The 20,805-nt window shown below is 40.1% G+C and overlaps 1 protein-coding gene across 2 annotated transcripts in view; it reads left to right on the top strand.

Annotated features, from left to right (window-relative positions):
- Positions 1–20,805, top strand: part of FRMD8 (FERM domain containing 8) — a 164,151-nt gene that overhangs the window by 103,980 nt on the left and 39,366 nt on the right. For both annotated transcript variants that reach the window (XM_053720100.1, XM_053720099.1), the window contains exon 9: positions 3,402–3,545. In XM_053720100.1, coding sequence (XP_053576075.1) covers positions 3,402–3,545 — 144 coding nt within the window. The remainder of the gene's footprint in view (positions 1–3,401; positions 3,546–20,805) is intronic.

Genomic DNA, 20,805 nt, shown 5'->3' with positions numbered 1-20,805 from the left:
TCAAGACTTACCTCAAACCAAATAAAGAAGGAGGCCTTCTTAAACTGTGTAAAAGACATATACTCTCTGGGAGTTATTGTTCCCGTCCCTCTAACAGAACATGGTCTAGGATTCTATTCAAATCTATTTTTTGGTTCCCAAAAAGTAGGGAACTTTATTCCTCAGGGTTCCGTCCATTCTTCCTTTGTTACAGGAAGGTCAGTTTATGACGACCATAAACCTGAAGGATGTATACCTTCATGTTCCCATTCACAGGGAACACCAACAGTATCTGAGGTTTGCCTTTCTGGACAAGCACTTCCAATTTGTTGCACTTCCATTTGGTCTGGCCATGGCTCCCAGAATATTCACAAAGGTGGGAGGGGCGCTATTGGCTGTGATCAGATCCCAGGGAATTGCTGTGGCGCCTTATCTAGATGACATCTTAGTTCAGGCGTCAACTTTTTTTCTTCTTTTTTTTTTTCAACTAGCCTAATCTCAGAGATGCTGTTGTCTTTTCTTCGTTCCCACGGGTGGAAGGTGAATTTAGAAAAGACTTCTATAATTCCATCTACCAAAGTATGTTTCCTAGGGACAATAATGGATTCCCTGTCCATTAAAATTTTCCTGACTGAGGTTAGAAAATCCAAAATTCTTGCTTCCTGACTTTCTCTCCAGTCTGACTTTCGTCCATCTGTGGCTCAATGCATGGAGGTGATTGGTCTGATGATGGCATCCATGGACATTATTCAGTTTGCTTGGTTTCATCTGCAACTTTGTATGCTCCATCAATGGAACGGAGACCATTCGGAATTATCACAGAGGATAAATCTGGACCCTCTAACAAGAGACTCTCTCTCGTGGTCTCGTGGCACTTGCTTTCTGAGACCTTCATTGGAGATATTGACTATGGACGCCAGCCTGTTAGGCTAGGGAGCTGTTTGGGGTCCTCTGAAGGCTCAGGGCCTGTTGTCTCGGGAAGAGTCCTCTCTCTTCCCATGAACATCTTGGAGTTGAGAGCTATCTTCAATGCCCTATCAGCGTGGCCTCAACTGTCTTTAGTCCGATTTATCAGATTTCAGTGGTTTACATCAACCACCAGGGAGGGACTCAGAGTTCCTTAGCCATGAAGGAGGTGATTCGCATTCTGCAGTGGGCGGAAGCCCACGATTGTCTGTCTTCTATCTGCCATCCACATTCCAGGAGTGGACAACTGGGAGGCAGATTTTCTGAGCAGACAGACCTTTCATCCCGGGGGAAAGGGCTCTACATCCAGAAGTGTTCTCTCAGATAACCCTCAAGTGTGGGGTTCCAGAGTTGGATCTGATGGCGTCCCACCTAAACGCCAAGGTTCCAAAGTACGGTTCAAGATCAAGAGATCCTCAGACCGTTCTGATAGATGCTCTAGTGGTTCCTTGGAGGTTTTCTCTGGCTTAACTGTTTCCCCCGTTATGCTCTCATTCCACGAGTCATTGCTTGTATCAAACAGGAGAGAGCATCAGTGATTCTAAGAGCTCCTGCATTGCCTTGCAGGATCTGGTTCGTGGATCTAGTAAGGATGTCATGTCTACCTCCTTCTTCAGGGTCCTTTCCTCCATCCAAGCCTAGATTCTCTGAAGCTAACTGCTTGGAGATTGAACACATAGTTCTGTCTAAACGTGTTTTTTTCTGCAGTGGTCATTGAAACTATGATTCAGGCTTGAAAACCGGTTACTCACAAGATTTACCATAAGATATGGCGTAAATATCTTTTATTGGTGTGAATCTAAGGGATTCTTCTGGAGCCGGGTGCAGATTTCCCGGATTTTGTCTTTTCTTCAGGATGGACTTGATAAGTGTTTATCGGTCAGTACCCTAAAGGGTCAGATTTTTGCGTTATCTATCCTTTTGCACAAACGTCTGGCAGACCTCCCAGATGTTAAAGCCTTTGTACAGGCCCTGGTTAGAATCAGGCCTGTGTTTAAACCTGTTGCTCCCCCGTGGAGCTTTAATTTAGTTCTTAAAGTTTTGCAGCAGGCTCTGTTTGAGCCGATGCATGCTATTGATAAAAAAAAAAGTTATCCTGGAAAGTTTTGTTTCTTGTTGCCATTTCTTCCGCTCACAGAGTGCCTGAGCTTTCAGCTCTGCAGTGCGATTCCCCCTACCTTATTTTTTATGCTGATAAGGTAGGTGGTCCTTCATACTAAATTGGGGTTTCTCCCTAAAGTGGTGTCGGATCGAAACATTAATCAGGAAATCGTTGTCCCTTTTTGTCCTAATCCTTCCTCTCATAAGGAATGTCTTTTGCATAACTTGGATATTGTGCGGGCTCAAAAATTTTACTTACAGGCTACTAAAGATTTTCGGCAATCTTCTGCCCTATTTGTTGTCTTCTTTTTTAAATACCTCTGTTAAATGGTTAACTTTGACATGCACTATTGTGACATGAAAGTCCAATTTGAAATGCACCTTAAAATTCCCTACTGAGATGTAGTTGTTTTGCTTGCCAGCTCTTTTAGATCAGAGATTTTTAAACTTGGACACCTTTTTACACTGTAAAAGTTTTCTCTGCCCCATTATTGTATTATGGTCCAAAGCAAACGCTTTCTAAGACAGGTAGACCTTAACCTCAATATACCACAAAAAAAGGGGATTATTAGAGAAAATTGGTGAATTCAACTTTCATAGCCGTTGCTAATCACAAAGGGTTTTTAGCAGTGTGTACAAAGACTAAAATGTGTGCGCAAAATATAGAAAAGTTACACCCACACACACACACACACACACCCATGACATTAATGCAAATAATTTTATCCTCATGCATTTTCCTTTATGAACAAGGTTTTGTGAAGCGCTGAAGACATTTAGCCAAACAAAATGTACATTTGAAGAACAAGTTTAGGTCAACAGCAACCTCCTATTCCTTTCTGTCTAATTGCTTCACTGCTGCTGTTTGATTAGTTGTAACTTGGTGTATTGTTGTACTAGGGACCCCTCCTGCTCTCCTATTTCCCTGTGCACAGTAAATTGTCAAAGATTGTGAGGACTTACAAATGTTTTAAGGGACATGAAATCAAAAATGTTACTTCTGTTATCTAATTTGATTCATTCTCTGTATCCTTTGCTGAAGAAGCAACAAAGCACTACTTGGAAGCAAATTAGTGTATTGGGCGAACCAATAGCTTGAGGCATACATGACCAATTACCAATTGACAGCTACTAAACCTACCTAGGTATCCTTTTTCAACTAATGATACCAAGAGAACAAAACAAATTAGATAATAGAATTAAATTGGAAAGTTTTTTTTAAAATCACATGCTCTGTCTAAATGTTGAAAGAAAGAAAAAAATTGTGTTTCATGTTCCTTTAAGGGGCCCTCAGTTTAAGAAGCTCCGTTTTAGATAATTTGGTAGTAAACTGCATAATTTTATTTTCTGCCCAGCATGTCCTGATAAGCCTGAAGTACACAGAATTATCCTGGGATAACACCAATCCAGATGAAGACGAGCACACACTGTGGCTGGAATTTGATGGTGACAATGAAGGAACAGCAGTCAATAAGCTCTTAAAAGTTTACTCCAAGCAGGTGACTTAACTTTTTATATTGAAATTGATTTGTATTGAGATCAAAAAGAGAATTTTTGTGTGTTTGTTTTAGTATTGCTATATGTATATTATTTTTATTGCCTCATTTTTTTTTTAATATTTATTTTGTATGTATATTTAGCTGTGTCTTTAAGATTTGTTTTTTTATTGTATCATGGGATATATACCATATTTTTTTACATTTTATAGGTAAATAAAACCTGGAATTATTTCATGTTTTAAAAAGGGCGTGCAATTTTAAACAACTTTCCAGTTTACGTCTATTTTAGTTTTGCTTTGTTCTTTTGGTATTCTTTATTGAAACGCATACCTAGATAGGCTTAGGGGCAACAATGCACTACTAAGAGCTAGCTGAATAAGATACTTCATTCTGAAAGCTCCTTTATTTGTTCTTGGCGTTCGCCACACTGAGCTACTAAGGCAGCCCACGGCAGAATGCTATTTGGCTGAGAGGTGACAGTTCCATCTCTTATCCAATAGCCGTGAGAGAAATCAGTCACCAGATGGTGCCAAGCTGGATTTCCCGCACGTCTATTGGCTAAGAGGTGGAAACGTCATCTCTCAGCCAAATAGCGTTCTGATGTCACCTTTATTTGTTCCAGTGGTAAATCCTAGCGTATCACAAACGCTAGGATTTACCATCACTTTAACTGCGGGAGCATCGTGATATAGTTTTCAGTAGAGTGGAAAATATGTTGCTGGGCATTTTAATGGCTTTTATTATTTTAAAGGGAGTCTTGTATGCACAGAAATGAGTTACCTGAACACTGTATTTCTTTCATGTAATTGGCAAGAGTCCATGAGCTAGTGACGTATGGGATATACATTCCTACCAGGAGGGGGCAAAGTTTCCCAAACCTCGAAATGCCTATAAATACACCTCCCACCACACCCACAACTCAACTTTTACAAACTTTGCCTCCTATGGAGATGGTGAAGTAAGTTTGTGCTTGATTTTTATGATTTCTTCTATAAGCGCTTCTAAGCATTTTGAAGTCCAATTCCTCTCAAAGTACAGTGTTTGTCAGAGGGATGTGAAGAGAGTATTGCCTATTGATTTTATGGTTTCTCTCACGGGAAATCTTTTCAAGGGTTCTCTGTTATCGGTCGTAGGGTTTCATCTCCTACCTCCCTTTTCAGATCGACGAAATACTTTTATATACCATTACCTCTGCTGATTAGTTTTCAGTACTGGCTATCTGCTATATGTGGATGGGTGTCTTTCGGTAAGTATGTATCATGTTTAAGACACTCAGCTATGGTTTGGTGCTTTATGTATTAATATAAAGGTTTAAATATATGTATTTTACTTATATTTGCCATGAGTCAGGTCTATGTTTATTTCCCTTTTGCATTCTTAACAGTTTCAGTATAGGAATCCTGTTTGGGAAAGTTTATTTAACCTTTTTTTTTTTTTTTTTCTTACCTGGGGTTTTTAGTCTTTTTCTAATTCGACTTGTTTTTCTATTTTTTTGCGGGCAAATCTAGGCTTGCGAGGTCGCACAATGCTGTTATTTATTGCGTCATTCTTGGCGCATATTTTGTTATTTCCTGATGTGACAAGACCAATTTCGCCACTGTGCATTGGAGGAGTCTGGTTGCCCGCCTGCTGCCTTTAGACTATGGCCCCATGTTGAAATGCTTACTTTCCCCCTGCAAAGACACGAAAGCCGGGTCATTCAGTACTTGCCCTATTTGGACAGTGATACCCCAGATAGCTATGCCATGTAGCCCATTTGTATAACGAAAGACTTTGGCTCCATGGCAATTGAACAGAATTGCTCTGTCTGTGATAGTTACATCAAACATTGTGTAAGGTAACTGCATCAACCATTGTGTAAGGTAACTGCATCAACCATTGTGTAAGGTAACTGCATCAACCATTGTGTAAGGTAACTGCATCAACCATTGTGTAAGGTAACTGCATCAACCATTGTGTAAGGTAACTGCATCAACCATTGTGTAAGGTAACTGCATCAACCATTGTGTAAGGTAACTGCATCAACCATTGTGTAAGGTAACTGCATCAACCATTGTGTAAGGTAACTGCATCAACCATTGTGTAAGGTAACTGCATCAACCATTGTGTAAGGTAATTGTATCACAGACAGAGGGGAGGATTTTGTGTGGGAGTGTCTGAGAGTATTGTATGTGTTTATTGGTTGTTTTACAAAACCCTGTGGGTGGTACTAATGTGTAAAAATGTGTATTTAAGAACAATAAACCCACAGCTCTTGCTGATTCCTGTTTTACCCTCAAGATGGAGCTTGGTCTCATGTTTGGGGGGAATTTGCTACTTTGGATTATTCTTTTGCCTGTTCCAGGAGAGAAGGATTTAGTGTATTTTCCCCATTCGGTGTATTAACTGGGTTTGTTTGTTGCTATTCCAGTATTAAGGACATCTTTCATCTGGTATTAACCCTTGATATCCGGGCTACACCATAACAACTGGTGGCAAGCGACGGGATTGTCCTCATCGCCCAGAAGAGCAACTACACATCCGGGGATTTAAAAGTTGGGGGCAACGCATGTCCCAGTACAACGACTCTAAAAGCAACAGAATGGAACCAGCAGTGTTATACGAGGACCTGGATGGCCGGAATGAATTAAGGAAAGGCATCTGGTACCAGGCCCTAGATAAAGTACAATACCAGCGGGGTGAGAGTCTCCCTAGTGAAGAGCAGCACTAGAACAGTTTGTAACTCAGCTCCACTGTCAGGTGCTGTAATCCCTTTAGTCACAATGAATCCACAGAAGAAGGCAGCACCTTGCAGTATAAAAATATATCTTTATTTCCACATGCTGGAATAAAACAGTGACGTTTCGGGTGGAACACCCTTAATCATACAAAGCTAAAACACACTGTTCAAACCTTTTAAAGGCCTACCTGTGCACAGGTGTTCAATTAACATTTCTCAACACTTCCACCTAGTGGTTACTCACTTAATTGCATCTATATTAGAACTTAATGTTCTCATTTCACCTTGGTGCAAGATAGAATTAAAATCAATACAAGAAATGTATACATATGCAAATCAATGACATATACAGATACCAATGTACTTTCAACCAAATAAATTGTTGATAGACAAATTATTGAAAATTATAAAAAAAAAAAAACTTTGTTGAAAAACACTTGCAGCAAATTTGGTGAAAAACAGTTGAAGCAAATTAGATGAAAAACAATTGCAGCAAATTTGACATTTCATGACTCAAATGATTACAAAGATAGTTGCAAAAATTATTATAAAAATAGAGTATAATCCAATTCTTTGCATTGAGTTTGTAAATCCAAAACGCCTCCTTCTTTTTTAGCATTAACTCTCTATTACCCCCCCGTCTGGGACGTGGCATTGCATCAATGATTTGAAAACGGACCTGACTAATGTTGTGGCCATATTGGATAAAATGTCCTGACACTGGTGCCTCTAGATTTCCACATCTGATATTGCTTTTGTGTTGTACTATCCTATCACGGACACGACGTGTCGTCTCGCCAATGTAAATTTTTCCACTTGGACATTTTATGAGATAGATGGCAAAAGCAGTATCACATGTGTAAAAACCTTTTTATCAAGAATTTCTTACCAGTGAGAGGGTGTACAAATTGAGGGCCTTTGATCATTGAATTGCAGTTGCCACATCCCAGACAAGGATAGCACCCATAGTTTTTATCAGATATATAGCTTTGCTGTTTTTTTATTTGCACTTCCAATATCTGTATCTATAAGCTCATCTCTGAGATTTCTCCTTCTTCTATAGGCAGGCATGGGGGGGACTGCAAATTCAGCATCAGCATCAACACCTGGATGGCAACCCTGTAGGATACGCCAGTGTTATTTTAGTACACTCATAATTTCGCTACCATGGTTATTGTGATCCATAACCATTACCATACGTTCATCTTCCTTTTTTGGTGTTTGATCTTTTTTAGATTGTACCTTAACTAATTCATTCTTAACCAACGCTGCAGGATAACCCCGATTCTCAAACTTCTTTGCCATATTGTGTAATCTCTTCTGCAATCTATCTTCCTCTGATACAATGCGTTGTACCCTTAGGAACTGACTTCTAGGTAATGACCTAACTGTACTTCTAGGATGGAAACTTTGATAGTGTAACAAGCCATTCTTATCAGTAGGTTTTACATATACGTCTGTACAGACCTTACCATCTTTTAGATATACTGTGGTGTCTAAGAAGTCAACCTGTGTTTCACTTGCATTGAGACAAAATTTAATGGAGTCAGTGCTACAATTGAGCTCAGCGACAAATTCCTCCAGGGTTCCAATGTCGCCACACCACACACCGAATACATAATCTATGTACCGCCACCAGGCCACTGCATATTGTAGAAATAATCTATTCTCATAAACAAATGTTTCCTCGTACATATTCATGAATATATTCGCGTATGTGGGGGCGACATTGGAACCCATGGCTGTTCCCTGAAGCTGGAGAAAAAATGTATCCTGAAACAAGAAATAATTCTGGTAAAGAACAACTCTCAATAGATTTTCAAAAAACATCTTCTGTGATGGAGAATACTTATTAACTGTGTGGAGTACCTTCATGACTGCTGAAATACCGCTCTCATGTTTTATTGCAGTATATAAACTGCTCACATCTAATGTGAATAGTATGTATTTGTTGCCATATAGATCTAAATTATGTACTTAAGGGTACAAGGGTGTTCCACCCGAAACGTCACTGTTTTATTCCAGCATGTGGAAATAAAGATATATTTTTATACTGCAAGGTGCTGCCTTCTTCTGTGGATTCATTGTGACTAAAGGGATTACAGCACCCTTTTTGGCCTGCACCTGATAGTGGAGCTGAGCTACAAACTGTTCTAGTACTACTATTGCTGATTGCTGTTAGTAGCTGCGTGCACCCTGTTGAAAAATGTCCACTAAAGATATCACAGAAACAACTGGATTACCGATGTTTGGCTATACAGATACCGATGCAGCCAGGGTTATGACTCTGGTTAAAGGCTCAAGTGACTTTTTAAAAACCTCAGCGACTGAGATTAATGGCAAATTACTGGAGAAACAGATCAAGAAATGTACAGCTCTAGATTTGCATGCAGTAACACTGGCTGAATACTGCAAGGTAAAGAGGATACCCAGAGGACTTCGGATGAATGCCCGACCAACTCTAATGACCAGCAATGAAGAATATTGTAAGCTATTTGTCAGCATATTAAATAAATGCTCCTATGACCTCATGATACTGACCGTGGAGTTCTTGCATAAAGAAATTTTTAAACAAAAATCGGAGGTGTCGAGACTGAGGGAGGAGCTGAGTGAATCACTGACATTAGAAGCATACAATACTCTGGTAAAGAATGTGGAGCAAGGAGTAGCAGAGTATCGTAAGATACTGGAGGATCAGAAAAGAACGAAATTCCAGAGGGACATCAAGGATTACGAATCCGGATTGGTTTATTGATGGTCACATGACCGGGAGCCAAGTTACCGCCCACAAGCCGGGGAATTTCGTCAGCGGTGGCGTCCGAGACACAGGCAGCAAGATAAAGCTGCGTTGGGAAGCGACACAGATTCTTCAGCCGGTTTTTTAACCGAAGAGTCGGAAGGAGAGGCCACAGGGGTGGCCGCAAACACAAGGGCCGCAAGAGGTATGGTGACCGGATCGCAACCATTCCGGAGGGGTCAGAGGAGATCGAGTCGAGGTCGGAGGTATTAGAAGGAGGTAACAGGAGACCAACTGACTGTTTGATATCTGATGGTGATAATTCTAACCATGAACTGCCTAAAAGTGATTTAATCATTAATATCTCTGATTATGTTCTGTCTAGTGAGCAAATATTAGCCCTTAATAAAGGTTTATCGTTCAGTCCCACACAAAATCTAGATCTATTTAGATTAGAGCAAGATCTGTTTAGATTTTTTCGATCTATTAAACTGAAAAGTTTTTTTGCAAATAAAAATTCTCCAATTACTGATAAGGATGGTAACACTGGGTTGACATTGAGTAGTTTTGGCCTCAGAAATAAAAGTAAATTTGTTCCAGTAAATGTTAACCATAGTGTCAATACGTATATGGAGCTAGTCAAAAAAGATCTAGAAAAAGTATACAAAAAGATTGCTGGAGAACACTGCAGTAATAATATATCTAAAAAAGAAAGAGAGGCTATTAATTTGTTAAAAAGTAATAAAGCAGTAACGATAAAAATGGCAGACAAGGGCGGTGCGATTACTGTCATGAATACTAGTATGTATATTACAGAGATTCAAAATCAGTTGTCCAAACAAGATGTATATAAAGAATTACCATATGATCCTACTATAATTGTCCAAAAGGAGATTGTGTCTATGGTGAATAGAGCCTTAAAAATGGGTATAATATCTAAAGATGTTGCTGATTTCTTGATCATAGATCACCCTTGTATCCCAGTTTTTTACACTTTGCCAAAGGTGCACAAGCGGCTTGAAAATCCACCAGGTAGGCCAATTGTGGCCAGCATATGTTCAGTTTTTTCCAACATAGCTATCTTTTTGGATAGAATATTTCAGCCGCTTGTGCACCTTGGCAGTTCATATATCAAGGACACTGGGGATTTTTTGGACAAAGTACATAATTTAGATCTATATGGCAACAAATACATACTATTCACATTAGATGTGAGCAGTTTATATACTGCAATAAAACATGAGCGGTATTTCAGCAGTCATGAAGGTACTCCACACAGTTAATAAGTATTCTCCATCACAGAAGATGTTTTTTGAAAATCTATTGAGAGTTGTTCTTTACCAGAATTATTTCTTATTTCAGAATACATTTTTTCTCCAGCTTCAGGGAACAGCCATGGGTTCCAATGTCCCCCCCACATACGCGAATATATTCATGAATATGTACGAGGAAACATTTGTTTATGAGAATAGATTATTTCTACAATATGCAGTGGCCTGGTGGCGGTACATAGATGATGTATTCGGTGTGTGGTGTGGCGACATTGGAACCCTGGAGGAATTTGTCGCCGAGCTCAATTGTAGCACTGACTTCATTAAATTTTGTCTCAATGCAAGTGAAACACAGGTTGACTTCTTAGACACCACAGTATATCTAAAAGATGGTAAGGTCTGTACAGACTTATATGTAAAACCTACTGATAAGAATGGCTTGTTACACTATCAAAGTTTCCATCCTAGAAGTACAGTTAGGTCATTACCTAGAAGTCAGTTCCTAAGGGTACAACGCATTGTATCAGAGGAAGATAGATTGCAGAAGAGATTACACAATATGGCAAAGAAGTTTGAGAATAGGGGTTATCCTGCAGCGTTGGTTCAGAATGAATTAGTTAAGGTACAATCTAAAAAAGATCAAACGCCAAAAAAAGGAAGATTAACGTATGGTAATGGTTATGGATCACAATAACCATGGTAGCGAAATTATGAGTGTACTAAAAAAACACTGGCGTATCCTACAGGGTTGCCATCCAGGTGTTGCTGAATTTGCAGTACCCTCCATGCCTGCCTATAGAAGAAGGAGAAATCTCAGAGATGAGCTTATAGATACAGATATTGGAAGTGCAAATAAAAAACAGCAAAGCTATATATCTGATAAAAACTATGGGTGCTATCCTTGTCTGGGATGTGGCAACTGCAATTCAATGATCAAAGGCCCTCAATTTGTACACCCTCTCACTGGTAAGAAATTCTTGATAAAAGGTTTTTACACATGTGATACTGCTTTTGCCATCTATCTCATAAAATGTCCATGTGGAAAAATTTACATTGGCGAGACGACACGTTGTGTCCGTGATAGGATAGTACAACACAAAAGCAATATCAGATGTGGAAATCTAGAGGCACCAGTGTCTGGAAATTTTATCCAATGTGGCCACAACATTAGTCAGGTCCGTTTCAAATCATTGATGCAATGCCACGTCCCAGACGGGGGGGGGGGGGTAATAGAGAGTTAATGCTAAAAAAGGAGTTGTTTTGGATTTACAAACTCAATGCAATGTAACCCTTGGGTTTAAATAAAGAATTGGATTATACTCTATTTTAATAATCATTTTTGCAACTATCTTTGTAATCATTTGAGTCATGAAATGTCAAATTTGCTGCAATTGTTTTTCATCTAATTTGCTGCAACTGTTTTTCACCAAATTTGCTGCAAGTGTTTTTCAACAAAGTGTCTATCAACAATTTATTTGGTTGAAAGTACATTGGTATCTGTATATGTCATTGTTTTGCATATGTATACATTTCTTGTATTGATTTTAATTCTATCTTGCACCAAGGTGAAATGAGAACATTAAGTTCTAATATAGATGCAATTAAGTGAGTAACCACTAGGTGGAAGTGTTGAGAAATGTTAATTGAACACCTGTGCATAGGTAGGCCTTTATAAGGTTTGAACAGTGTGTTTTAGTGAAGAGCAGCGGTTGCAGAAGCAAGTGGCCCTGCGGATGCCCTTCCTGGGAGAGCAGCCCCTGGAGGAATGGGTGAAGGAACTAGAGCACCGGGTATGGCAGGAGCTATGGCTGGAGGATGCCTACCAGGGCTCTGGTGGTATATGGCACAGTATATACCCTGGACAGCCGAGCATGACAAACCAGAGGGAGAGGAGTTTGTTGGTCCTGGCTTGTTATGGGAGTCCTTTGCAGAGCCTGACTTCGGGAGCCCTGCGCAGACCAGACTTAAGGACATTTTCTACGAGAGGGAGGCTAGGCATGACTGGGCTGACCCCCATGAGGTAGAGCCAGACCTGGCTCACTTAGCAGCCCTGGAGTGGGAACTGGAGCAGGACTACCGAGATCTCTTCCACTCCATTGGGAAGGCTCAGCAGGACAGCAAGGTGAAAGACCCAGATACAGACCCATTCAGCTGGGAAGATATTGTGGAGTTTTACTGGGAAGGACCCCAGGTGGCCGGTAGAGATGGGACCGAGGTCTCTCCACCGGTCCTGCAGGGAATTGGGAGCCCATACTCCATTCCCCAGCGGCAGGCTGAGTTACAGGGGGCAGAGACAGTTGGTCCTGTCCCCCAGCAGCAGAGGAATATGCAGGGAATCGGGAGCCCAGTCTCCATTCCCCAGCGGCAGGCTGAGTTACAGAGGGCAGAGACAGTTGGTTCTGCCCCCCATCAGCAGAGTTAGATGCAGGGGATTGGGAGCCCAGTCTCCATTCGCCAGCGGCTGGAAGTACGTATGGGAGAGGAGCTTGTTACCCCCTCTCCCCAGTGGCAGCTTAACACACCAGGGGGCGACAGTAAGCCCCACAACCATGCAGATGGGACCGTGGTCTCTGCACTTACAGCACAGGGGGTAGGGATAGTCGGTCCTGTCCCCCAGCAACAGGGCTGTTTAGCCAAAGGGGAGACAGTTGGTCTCCCCCCACAGCAGCATGGTGCTTTGTCCAAAGGGGAGACGATCGGTCTCCCCCTCCAGCAGCACAGCTATGTATCCAAAGGGGAGACAGTCGGTCTCCCCCTCCAGCAATCAGGCTCCCACCAGGCTACTTCCGTGGTAGTGCTGGCACCCGGGCAGAGTACAGCTGGTCTCTGCCCACCTCGCAACCCACCAATTCAGCGTACCAGTCCCCCACACAGCCGTGGTGAGGCACCTGGACATGGACAATTTTCTCCTCTACCCAGGTGTAGTGACCATTTATTGTGGGTGGGCTGTACTGCTGATTGTGTTTTGTGGGTGGGTTGCTGGACTAACCAGGGCACTGACCGGCAGGAGGTCAGATACCCTGTTAGTCTGTTTGGAAAAGGGGAGAGAGGTGACGAGACCAATCTCGCCATTGTGCATTGGAGAAGCCTGGTTGCCTGCCTGCTGCCTTTAGACTATGGCCCCATGTTGAAATGCTTACTTTTCCCCTGCAAAGACACGAAAGCCGGGTCATTCAGTACTTGCCCTATTTGGACAGTGATACCCCAGATAGCTATGCCATGTAGCCCATTTGTATAACGAAAGACTTTGGCTCCATGGCAATTGAACTGTATTGCTCTATCTGTGATAGTTACATCAACCATTGTGTAAGGTAATTGTATCAACCATTGTGTAAGGTAATTGTATCAACCATTGTGTAAGGTAATTGTATCAACCATTGTGTAAGGTAATTGTATCAACCATTGTGTAAGGTAATTGTATCAACCATTGTGTAAGGTAGCTGTATCAACCATTGTGTAAGGTAGCTGTATCAACCATTGTGTAAGGTAATTGTATCACAGACAGAGGGGAGGATTTTGTGTGGGAGTGTCTGAGAGTATTGTATGTGTTTATTGGTTGTTTTACAAAACCCTGTGGGTGGTACTAATGTGTAAAAATGTGTATTTAAGAACAATAAACCCACAGCTCTTGCTGATTCCTGTTTTACCCTCAAGATGGAGCTTGGTCTCATGTTTGGGGGGAATTGTGACTTTGGATTATTCTTTTGCCTGTTCCAGGAGAGAAGGATTTAGTGTATTTTCCCCATTCGGTGTATTAATTGGGTTCGTGTGTTGCTATTCCCGTATTAAGGACATCTTTCATCTGGTATTACCCCTTGATATCCGGGCTATACCATAACACCTGCGTCTTTGTTGACACTAGTTGTTTAGCGCGAAGTTGTGTTTGTTTTGACATGAGTTATTATTTCCTGGTGTTGGTTTTGCGGCAAAAATTTTTTTACTTGCTTTTGCATAATGCGTCATTCTTGGCGCCAAAATTTGGTTATTTTACCCCTCTTCCTCTATTGCTCGCTGTTTTCATAATTTTTGAAAGCTATTATGCCTGCTTTTTTATTTTTTTTATTTTTTTTTTAAAAACTATCTTTGTTTTTTCCTATCTACTGAAACCGTTACATTGTGGAAATTGAATATTTGCATAATGTTATTTTTCTTTTTCTGTTACATTTTGCAAGATGTCTCATTCTGATCCTGACTGATGTTACTGTAGAAACTGATGCACTGAAACACAATTCTTTAAAGCTAAGTGTGTTTTTTTCATTATTAAGCTGTTGTAATTTTCTTCAGCTCAATTATGTGGCATTTATTTATCATGTTTTCTATATGTACAATGACATTTACTGTTTTTACGTACTCGGTTCATGTGCTTGATTTTATCTACAAATATCATATGTTATTGCTTTTATCATAAAGGTTATGACTGCTATTATGACTTTAAGTAAACTTACGAGTTCTTTTCTGTTTAAAGACACGATGAGTCTACGGATCATCATCCTTACTTGTGGTATATACACCTCCTGGTCAGCAGGAGAAGGTAAAGAGCACCACAGCAGAGCTGTTAAATAGCTCCTCCCTTCTTTCCCACCCCTGTCATTCTCTTTGCCTACGTTAGTGATAGGAAGAGGTAAAGTGAGGTGTTAGATTGGATTCTTCAATCAAGAGTTTTTTATTTTTAAAGTAGTGCAAGATTGTGCTGCTTTGTTCTAGGGTGTAGCTGTAGTCCAGATCAGTCTCTTCAGTAGAGCTTTTGTTGGCTTTAAAGCACTGGGAACTGGTGGGACATAATTCTCACTGCGCCTCCCATATATTTATGCTGCCCTAATCCTGATAGCCTAAGCAATTGTTAACTCAGGCTTCATCATCTTCCACAGGGCTATGGGAGGGAGAGGACCTCTTAAACCTGCTGGACTGTCTTGCTGTCGAACAGCATTAAGGTAAGTGCTGACTTTTTCTTTATTCTGGAGATTAACACAGAAAAAAGACAGAGAAAAGTGGGCACTTTAAATGAAGGCATTCACATAAGGCTCAGAGGCTGGGACGCTTTATGTTGGGACATGACACTCTTTATGTTGGGACATGACACTCTTTATGTTAGAGGTTTTTTTATTATAGACAGCACAAGTACAGGAGCACTGGGGCTGGGAGATAAGCTGCATATTTGTTTCAGTGGTTGTTTGTAATAACGGCTTATTTTTTTCTATGAAGCCGGTTGAGGTATCTTTAGTGACGCCCACGATGGGCGGGGCTACTGTTTTCGCGTGTGTCTCTGAACTGCGCAACACTCAGCCTTCTCTTGTATATATGGAACGGCTGAGCTACGTCGCACTTGAACCGCATGTTTTTTTGCAGAATATTAAGCAAGCGGTTAGTGCACTATACAGCCCCTTGTATCCAGATGGCTTCAGTACATAGCAGGGAGTCCAGTTGTCAGGTAGGTGCCTCAGCAGAGCTACTGAGGTGTAAGGGGGTCTGAATTTTATTCATTTTCCTGTTAATACGTCTTTTTACTTGGTTACAGTAAAATAGTGGACGTTTTTTAAATTTAAAGCTACAGTACCATTCATTTTATATCGATATTGGAAGTTACTTAGAAGTTTGATTTGGGAGACGTTTTTTCTTACTGCAAGTAAGAAAGTTCCCTTTTAAATCTTAAAGTGACGGTAACGTTTTTTTTTTGTTTAAAAAAAAAAAAGATTTTTGATAGTTAATTTTTTATTACATTGTTATTTTATTGGATTCAGTATGGACATTGGAGCCGTGGAAAATGTTTTTTTTTTTTTTTTTTTTTTTTTTTTTAAAGATTTTATTGAGAGAGAAAAAAACAATTTAAAACAATCATAACCGTTTCAAAAATAATCCATTGCATCTTGTTAAATTTTTCTCTTATACATGATAAAACATGAAAAAGAAAAAAAGGAACACCTTATCGCCAAATTTATTCTAGTATGACTCATTCCTATACCTCTAGAAATTCCGCCCTTACACATGATACACGAGAGGATACTAATACCAAATTTTCATACAAAAGTTTTTTCCCTCAACCATTCCCTTCTCCATATTATCCGAAGGTCTTAGTGGTCCAAAGATATTCCCTAACTCTCTCAAGCCCTCTGTATATTATCCTTATCAGTTTGAGCTGCCTTCTATACACAACCTATCTCTGTGTCTTATTGATTGAAAAACCCTATCTCATAGCTTCGTCTGAAGCCACCCACCTACTGCAGGTGAGTGCAGAGGGGAGGGGCCTGGGTGGGGGGGGGGCGGGGGGGAGAGGAGAAAAAAATTTAAAAAAAAAATTATATACTGATATCCTTCTCTATTTTCTTAAACTTTCATATCCCTGTCCATGACGAGTGTGTCTCTTTGCACTCCACCCAGTATGCCGGCAGAATTCCTGCCACTACTAGGTTCAGGAAAGGAATTGAGCCTTTCAAAGGGTCAAGGAACTGCTGCTGTAAGGCTCTTGGCCAAGACTCAATATATTTTTTCCACTTACTAAAATACCTTCTGTGATGTTTATCTGTATTTTTCAAGTCCTGCCTTTCTACTATCATTTGAAAATTTATGTTATTAATAAACTCATTCATTCTTGGGGCCTCTTTCTGTTTCCATTTCTTGAATATGAGACTGCGAGCTACCAAGATCGCCAGGTTTATAAGGTTTTTATCCCCTGAATTTTCAGCCTGATAAAGAAAAAATATCTGTATTGCTTCCAGCTTTATTTTGTCGTGTAAATATTTGTTGAGCCAGAACTGGACTCTCAACCAAAATTGCTGTATTTTTGGGCAGCTCCATATACAGTGCACCAAATTTGCTTTCATGTAATTACATTTGTAACAGCCTATTGGGGCTACTCTGGTCCATCCGCTAATTCTCTCTGGGGTCAAATAAAAATTGTTGATCAATTTCGCCTGTGCCTCCCGCCAACTAGTTCTCTCAGTGGCTTCTTCAACCTTTTTAATGCTATCCAAAATATTTTCACCTTCTATAGAAGAAAAATATCTGCGAAATTTCTCAGTGCACTGGTTTATTTGTCTCTTTCCTAACCTCTGCATTATATTACGATACCATATAGCTATGGAGCGGATCCCTGCCCTATATAATTTTAAGCTCGGAGCGACCATTGATTGACTCCAATCCAGACCATATTTAACGGTGTAAGTTTCTACATAATGTCTTACTTGCAGATATGTGTAAAAGTGTTTAGTAGTAAGATTGTATTCTGCTGACAGACTCTCGAAGGTCCGAGTTGGTCTCTCTTGCCCCATTCTTGTCTGTGAAAAATATCTCAGGCCCTTACCTTGCCATTCGCGGAAAACCCTATTGTGCAACCCTGGTGAAAAATCTACACACCCAACAATCGGATGCATTGTTGACACCTGATATTCTTGTCCTACTATATGACAATATTTTTGCCATGCCCATACTATACTAGTAAATGTTACTAAGTTTGCCACATTACTCGGTAAGCTCTTATGTGGACAATGCAGTATAGCTTGGAGATTAAAAGGTTTTATTATCTCAGTTTCCAGTTTAGAATAAGTGACATACTCTGTCTCGGTCAGCCAGTCTATTCCAAATTTAATCAGAGTAACATAATTGTAATACCTGATATTAGGCAGGGCGAACCCCCCATATTGTTTTGCATGGCTTAGCTTTTCTGTTGAAATACGTGCTTTCCGTTTACCCCAGATGAATAATGAGCATGCTCTGTTATATCTATCTATATCTTTCTTTTTAATCACTAGGGGTAGATTTTGAAGGCGAAATAGTACTTTAGGGAAAAAGATAGTTTTTATCAGTATAATCCGAGCAGATAATGACAGATAATACATGTTCCACTTTCCTAAATCCAATTGCATATTGTCGAATAGGTCTTTATAGTTCAACTGATACCACTCACCCGGATTCCTCCCAATTTTAATCCCCAAATAATTAATATATTGGACCTCTTTAAAAATTGTATTCTGACTCGCCTCCGTTTTTTTTATCCATAGAATTTCAGATTTCGCCGGGTTTATTTTATAGCCTGTAAATGAGCTAAATTTCTTAATCATCAACAGAAGTTGTGGGATGCAGGTAGCTGTATAGTGTAGAAAAAGTAAAATATCATCCGCGTATAGAGAGATTGTCATTTTTTCCGCACCTATCTGTACCGGTGATAATTTGTCTCTGATATATATTGCAAGCGGTTCTAATGCAATATCGAACAACAAAGGAGAAAGAGGACACCCTTGACACGTACCTCTTTCTAGTGCTATCGGTTTCGATAGTTCTCCATTAATTAACAGCTGTGACTTGGGTTTCTTGTAAATCAATTCAATCAGGTCGAGCAGGGCGCCAGAGAAACCAAACTTCTCAAGAGATGCAAAGAGGTGATCCCATACTATTGAGTCAAATGCCTTTTCGGCGTCTATTGTTACTAATGCGATATCTTGATCCATCCGGCTCTCTCTCTTCCCTGTAGCACCCTGCCCGACCCGATACAAATGATCCACCATTGTCAGCACCCTTCTCATATTACGTGTAGAATTCCTACCTGGTATAAAACCAACCTGATCTGTATGTATCAAGTCTGGTATTACTTTTTTTAATCTATCAGCTATTATGGACATTAGAATCTTGTAATCTTGATTTAGTAGTGAGATAGGACGGTATGCGGACAAATTTGAAGCGTCTTTCCCTTTTTTTTAATATTAATGTGATAATTGCGTCCGAGAAATATGGGGATTTCATATCTTTCCTGATGTAATACCCGTTGTATAGCTCAGTGAGAGTCCCTGCTATTACCTCCGAAATTATTTTGTAAAATTCGGCGGAGAGACCGTCTGGCCCTGGTGCTTTTCCTGTTTTAGCTTTTTGAATGGCTCTCGGCACCTCCTCTACCGAGATCGGCGCATTAATCTGCTGTAACACCTCTAGAGTAACTTTGGGAGTTTTTATCTGATCCCAGAATTGTTCTTTACATTCCCTGTTTATACTCTCCTTTGAATATAACTTTTGGTAATACTTTAGAAATATCTCTTTGATTTCTATAGGAGTGGTATAGACATCCTCGCCTTCTTTAATTACCGAGATTATATTTCGTTTCTTACGAAACTTTGTTATCTTAACTAAATGTTTTGCTGACACTCCCTGGAATCCTTGAAATCTTGCCTTGCACTTCGCCTCTTCAGTTGCCCATTTTTCTTTCATAAATTGTTCTCTTTCTACTTTTGCGCGTGAATATTTTTCCCACAGATCGACATTAGGGTTGTTTAGATACCTTACGTATGCGTTTCTAACTTGGTTTGCCAGCTGAATTTCTTTTGCCTTGTTTCTCCGACTCAAGTTGACCATATACGCCTTTATCTCACCGCGCATAACCGCTTTACCTGCCTCCCACAAAATCTCTGGTTTGTCTGTATAATTCCTATTAAGCACAATATATTCTTTCCATTTGTTTATAGCCCAATTGCTAAATTTGGAATTATTAAGCATAAAACCAGGAAATCTGAATGTATTCATCTTAAAGCTTGGCCTGTCAGGTGGCAAAATCCTAAAACTGATTATTGCATGGTCTGATAGTAGTATCTCTTCTATATGCGTCTTTATCTCATATTTTAAGAGCTGTTCATCTATTAAGAACATGTCTATTCTTGAAAAACATTGATGTGACTTAGATTCACACGTGTAGGACCGTTCATCTGGGTGCTGCAAGCGCCAGATGTCATTAACTTTGATTGATTTTAAAAAATTCCGAAACATTCTCGCTTCCCGCTGATATGCCTGCCTGTGTCCTGCTTTTAGTCTATCACTGTCTGGGTGGGGTGTTGCGTTCATGTCTCCCGCTACAATCAGATTCTGGCCTAGATACGGTGTCCGCTCCTTTTTTATGAGGTGCCAGAACTTCGCTTCAAATTTGTTGGGTGCATATATGTTACTCAGGGTCCATATTATATCATCTATTTTTATTTGCATAATAATAAATCTCCCCTGTTGATCCAGTTTAGCTTTTAATATCTCGTAATCCAAACTCCTATTAAATAATATAGCTACCCCACATTTACGTGAATCACAAGGAGTCGCAATCACTTCTGCAAGCCAGTTAGTTCTCAGCTTCTCTATTTCAGGTGCAATTCTTGCAGAAATATGTCTGGTTTCTGCTTCTTTAATAATTTTAAAATGTTCTTACTTTTAATGGGGGAGGTTATCCCTCCCACATTCCATGATACAAAATTAAGTGACACACTCATCCTTTACTGATAATGATCTATTTTTAAACAACCAGTGCAACAAAACAAAAAAAAAAAAAAATAATAAAAGAAAAAAAGGCCCCCTCGCCCCCCCTCCCCCATACCCCTCTCCCGTGTCTATTTCTCTGTTCCCTCTCATTTTATCCCTACATTCCTAATAGCTATCAGGAGCCCCTCCAGATACCTTATAATTCTATATTGTTTTCTGTACAAAAAGCTTTCGCTTCATCCACCGTATTGAGTACTATGACACCGTCCATGCCCAGTACTGTTATTTTTGCTGGGTATCTCATCGTAGCTC

This window comes from Bombina bombina, chromosome 7 (genome assembly GCF_027579735.1).
Source record: "Bombina bombina isolate aBomBom1 chromosome 7, aBomBom1.pri, whole genome shotgun sequence".
In the NCBI taxonomy this organism is placed as follows: Eukaryota; Metazoa; Chordata; class Amphibia; order Anura; family Bombinatoridae; genus Bombina; species Bombina bombina.
The sequence above is the reverse complement of the archived record's forward strand: the minus strand, read 5'-3'. Positions and strand labels throughout refer to the sequence as shown.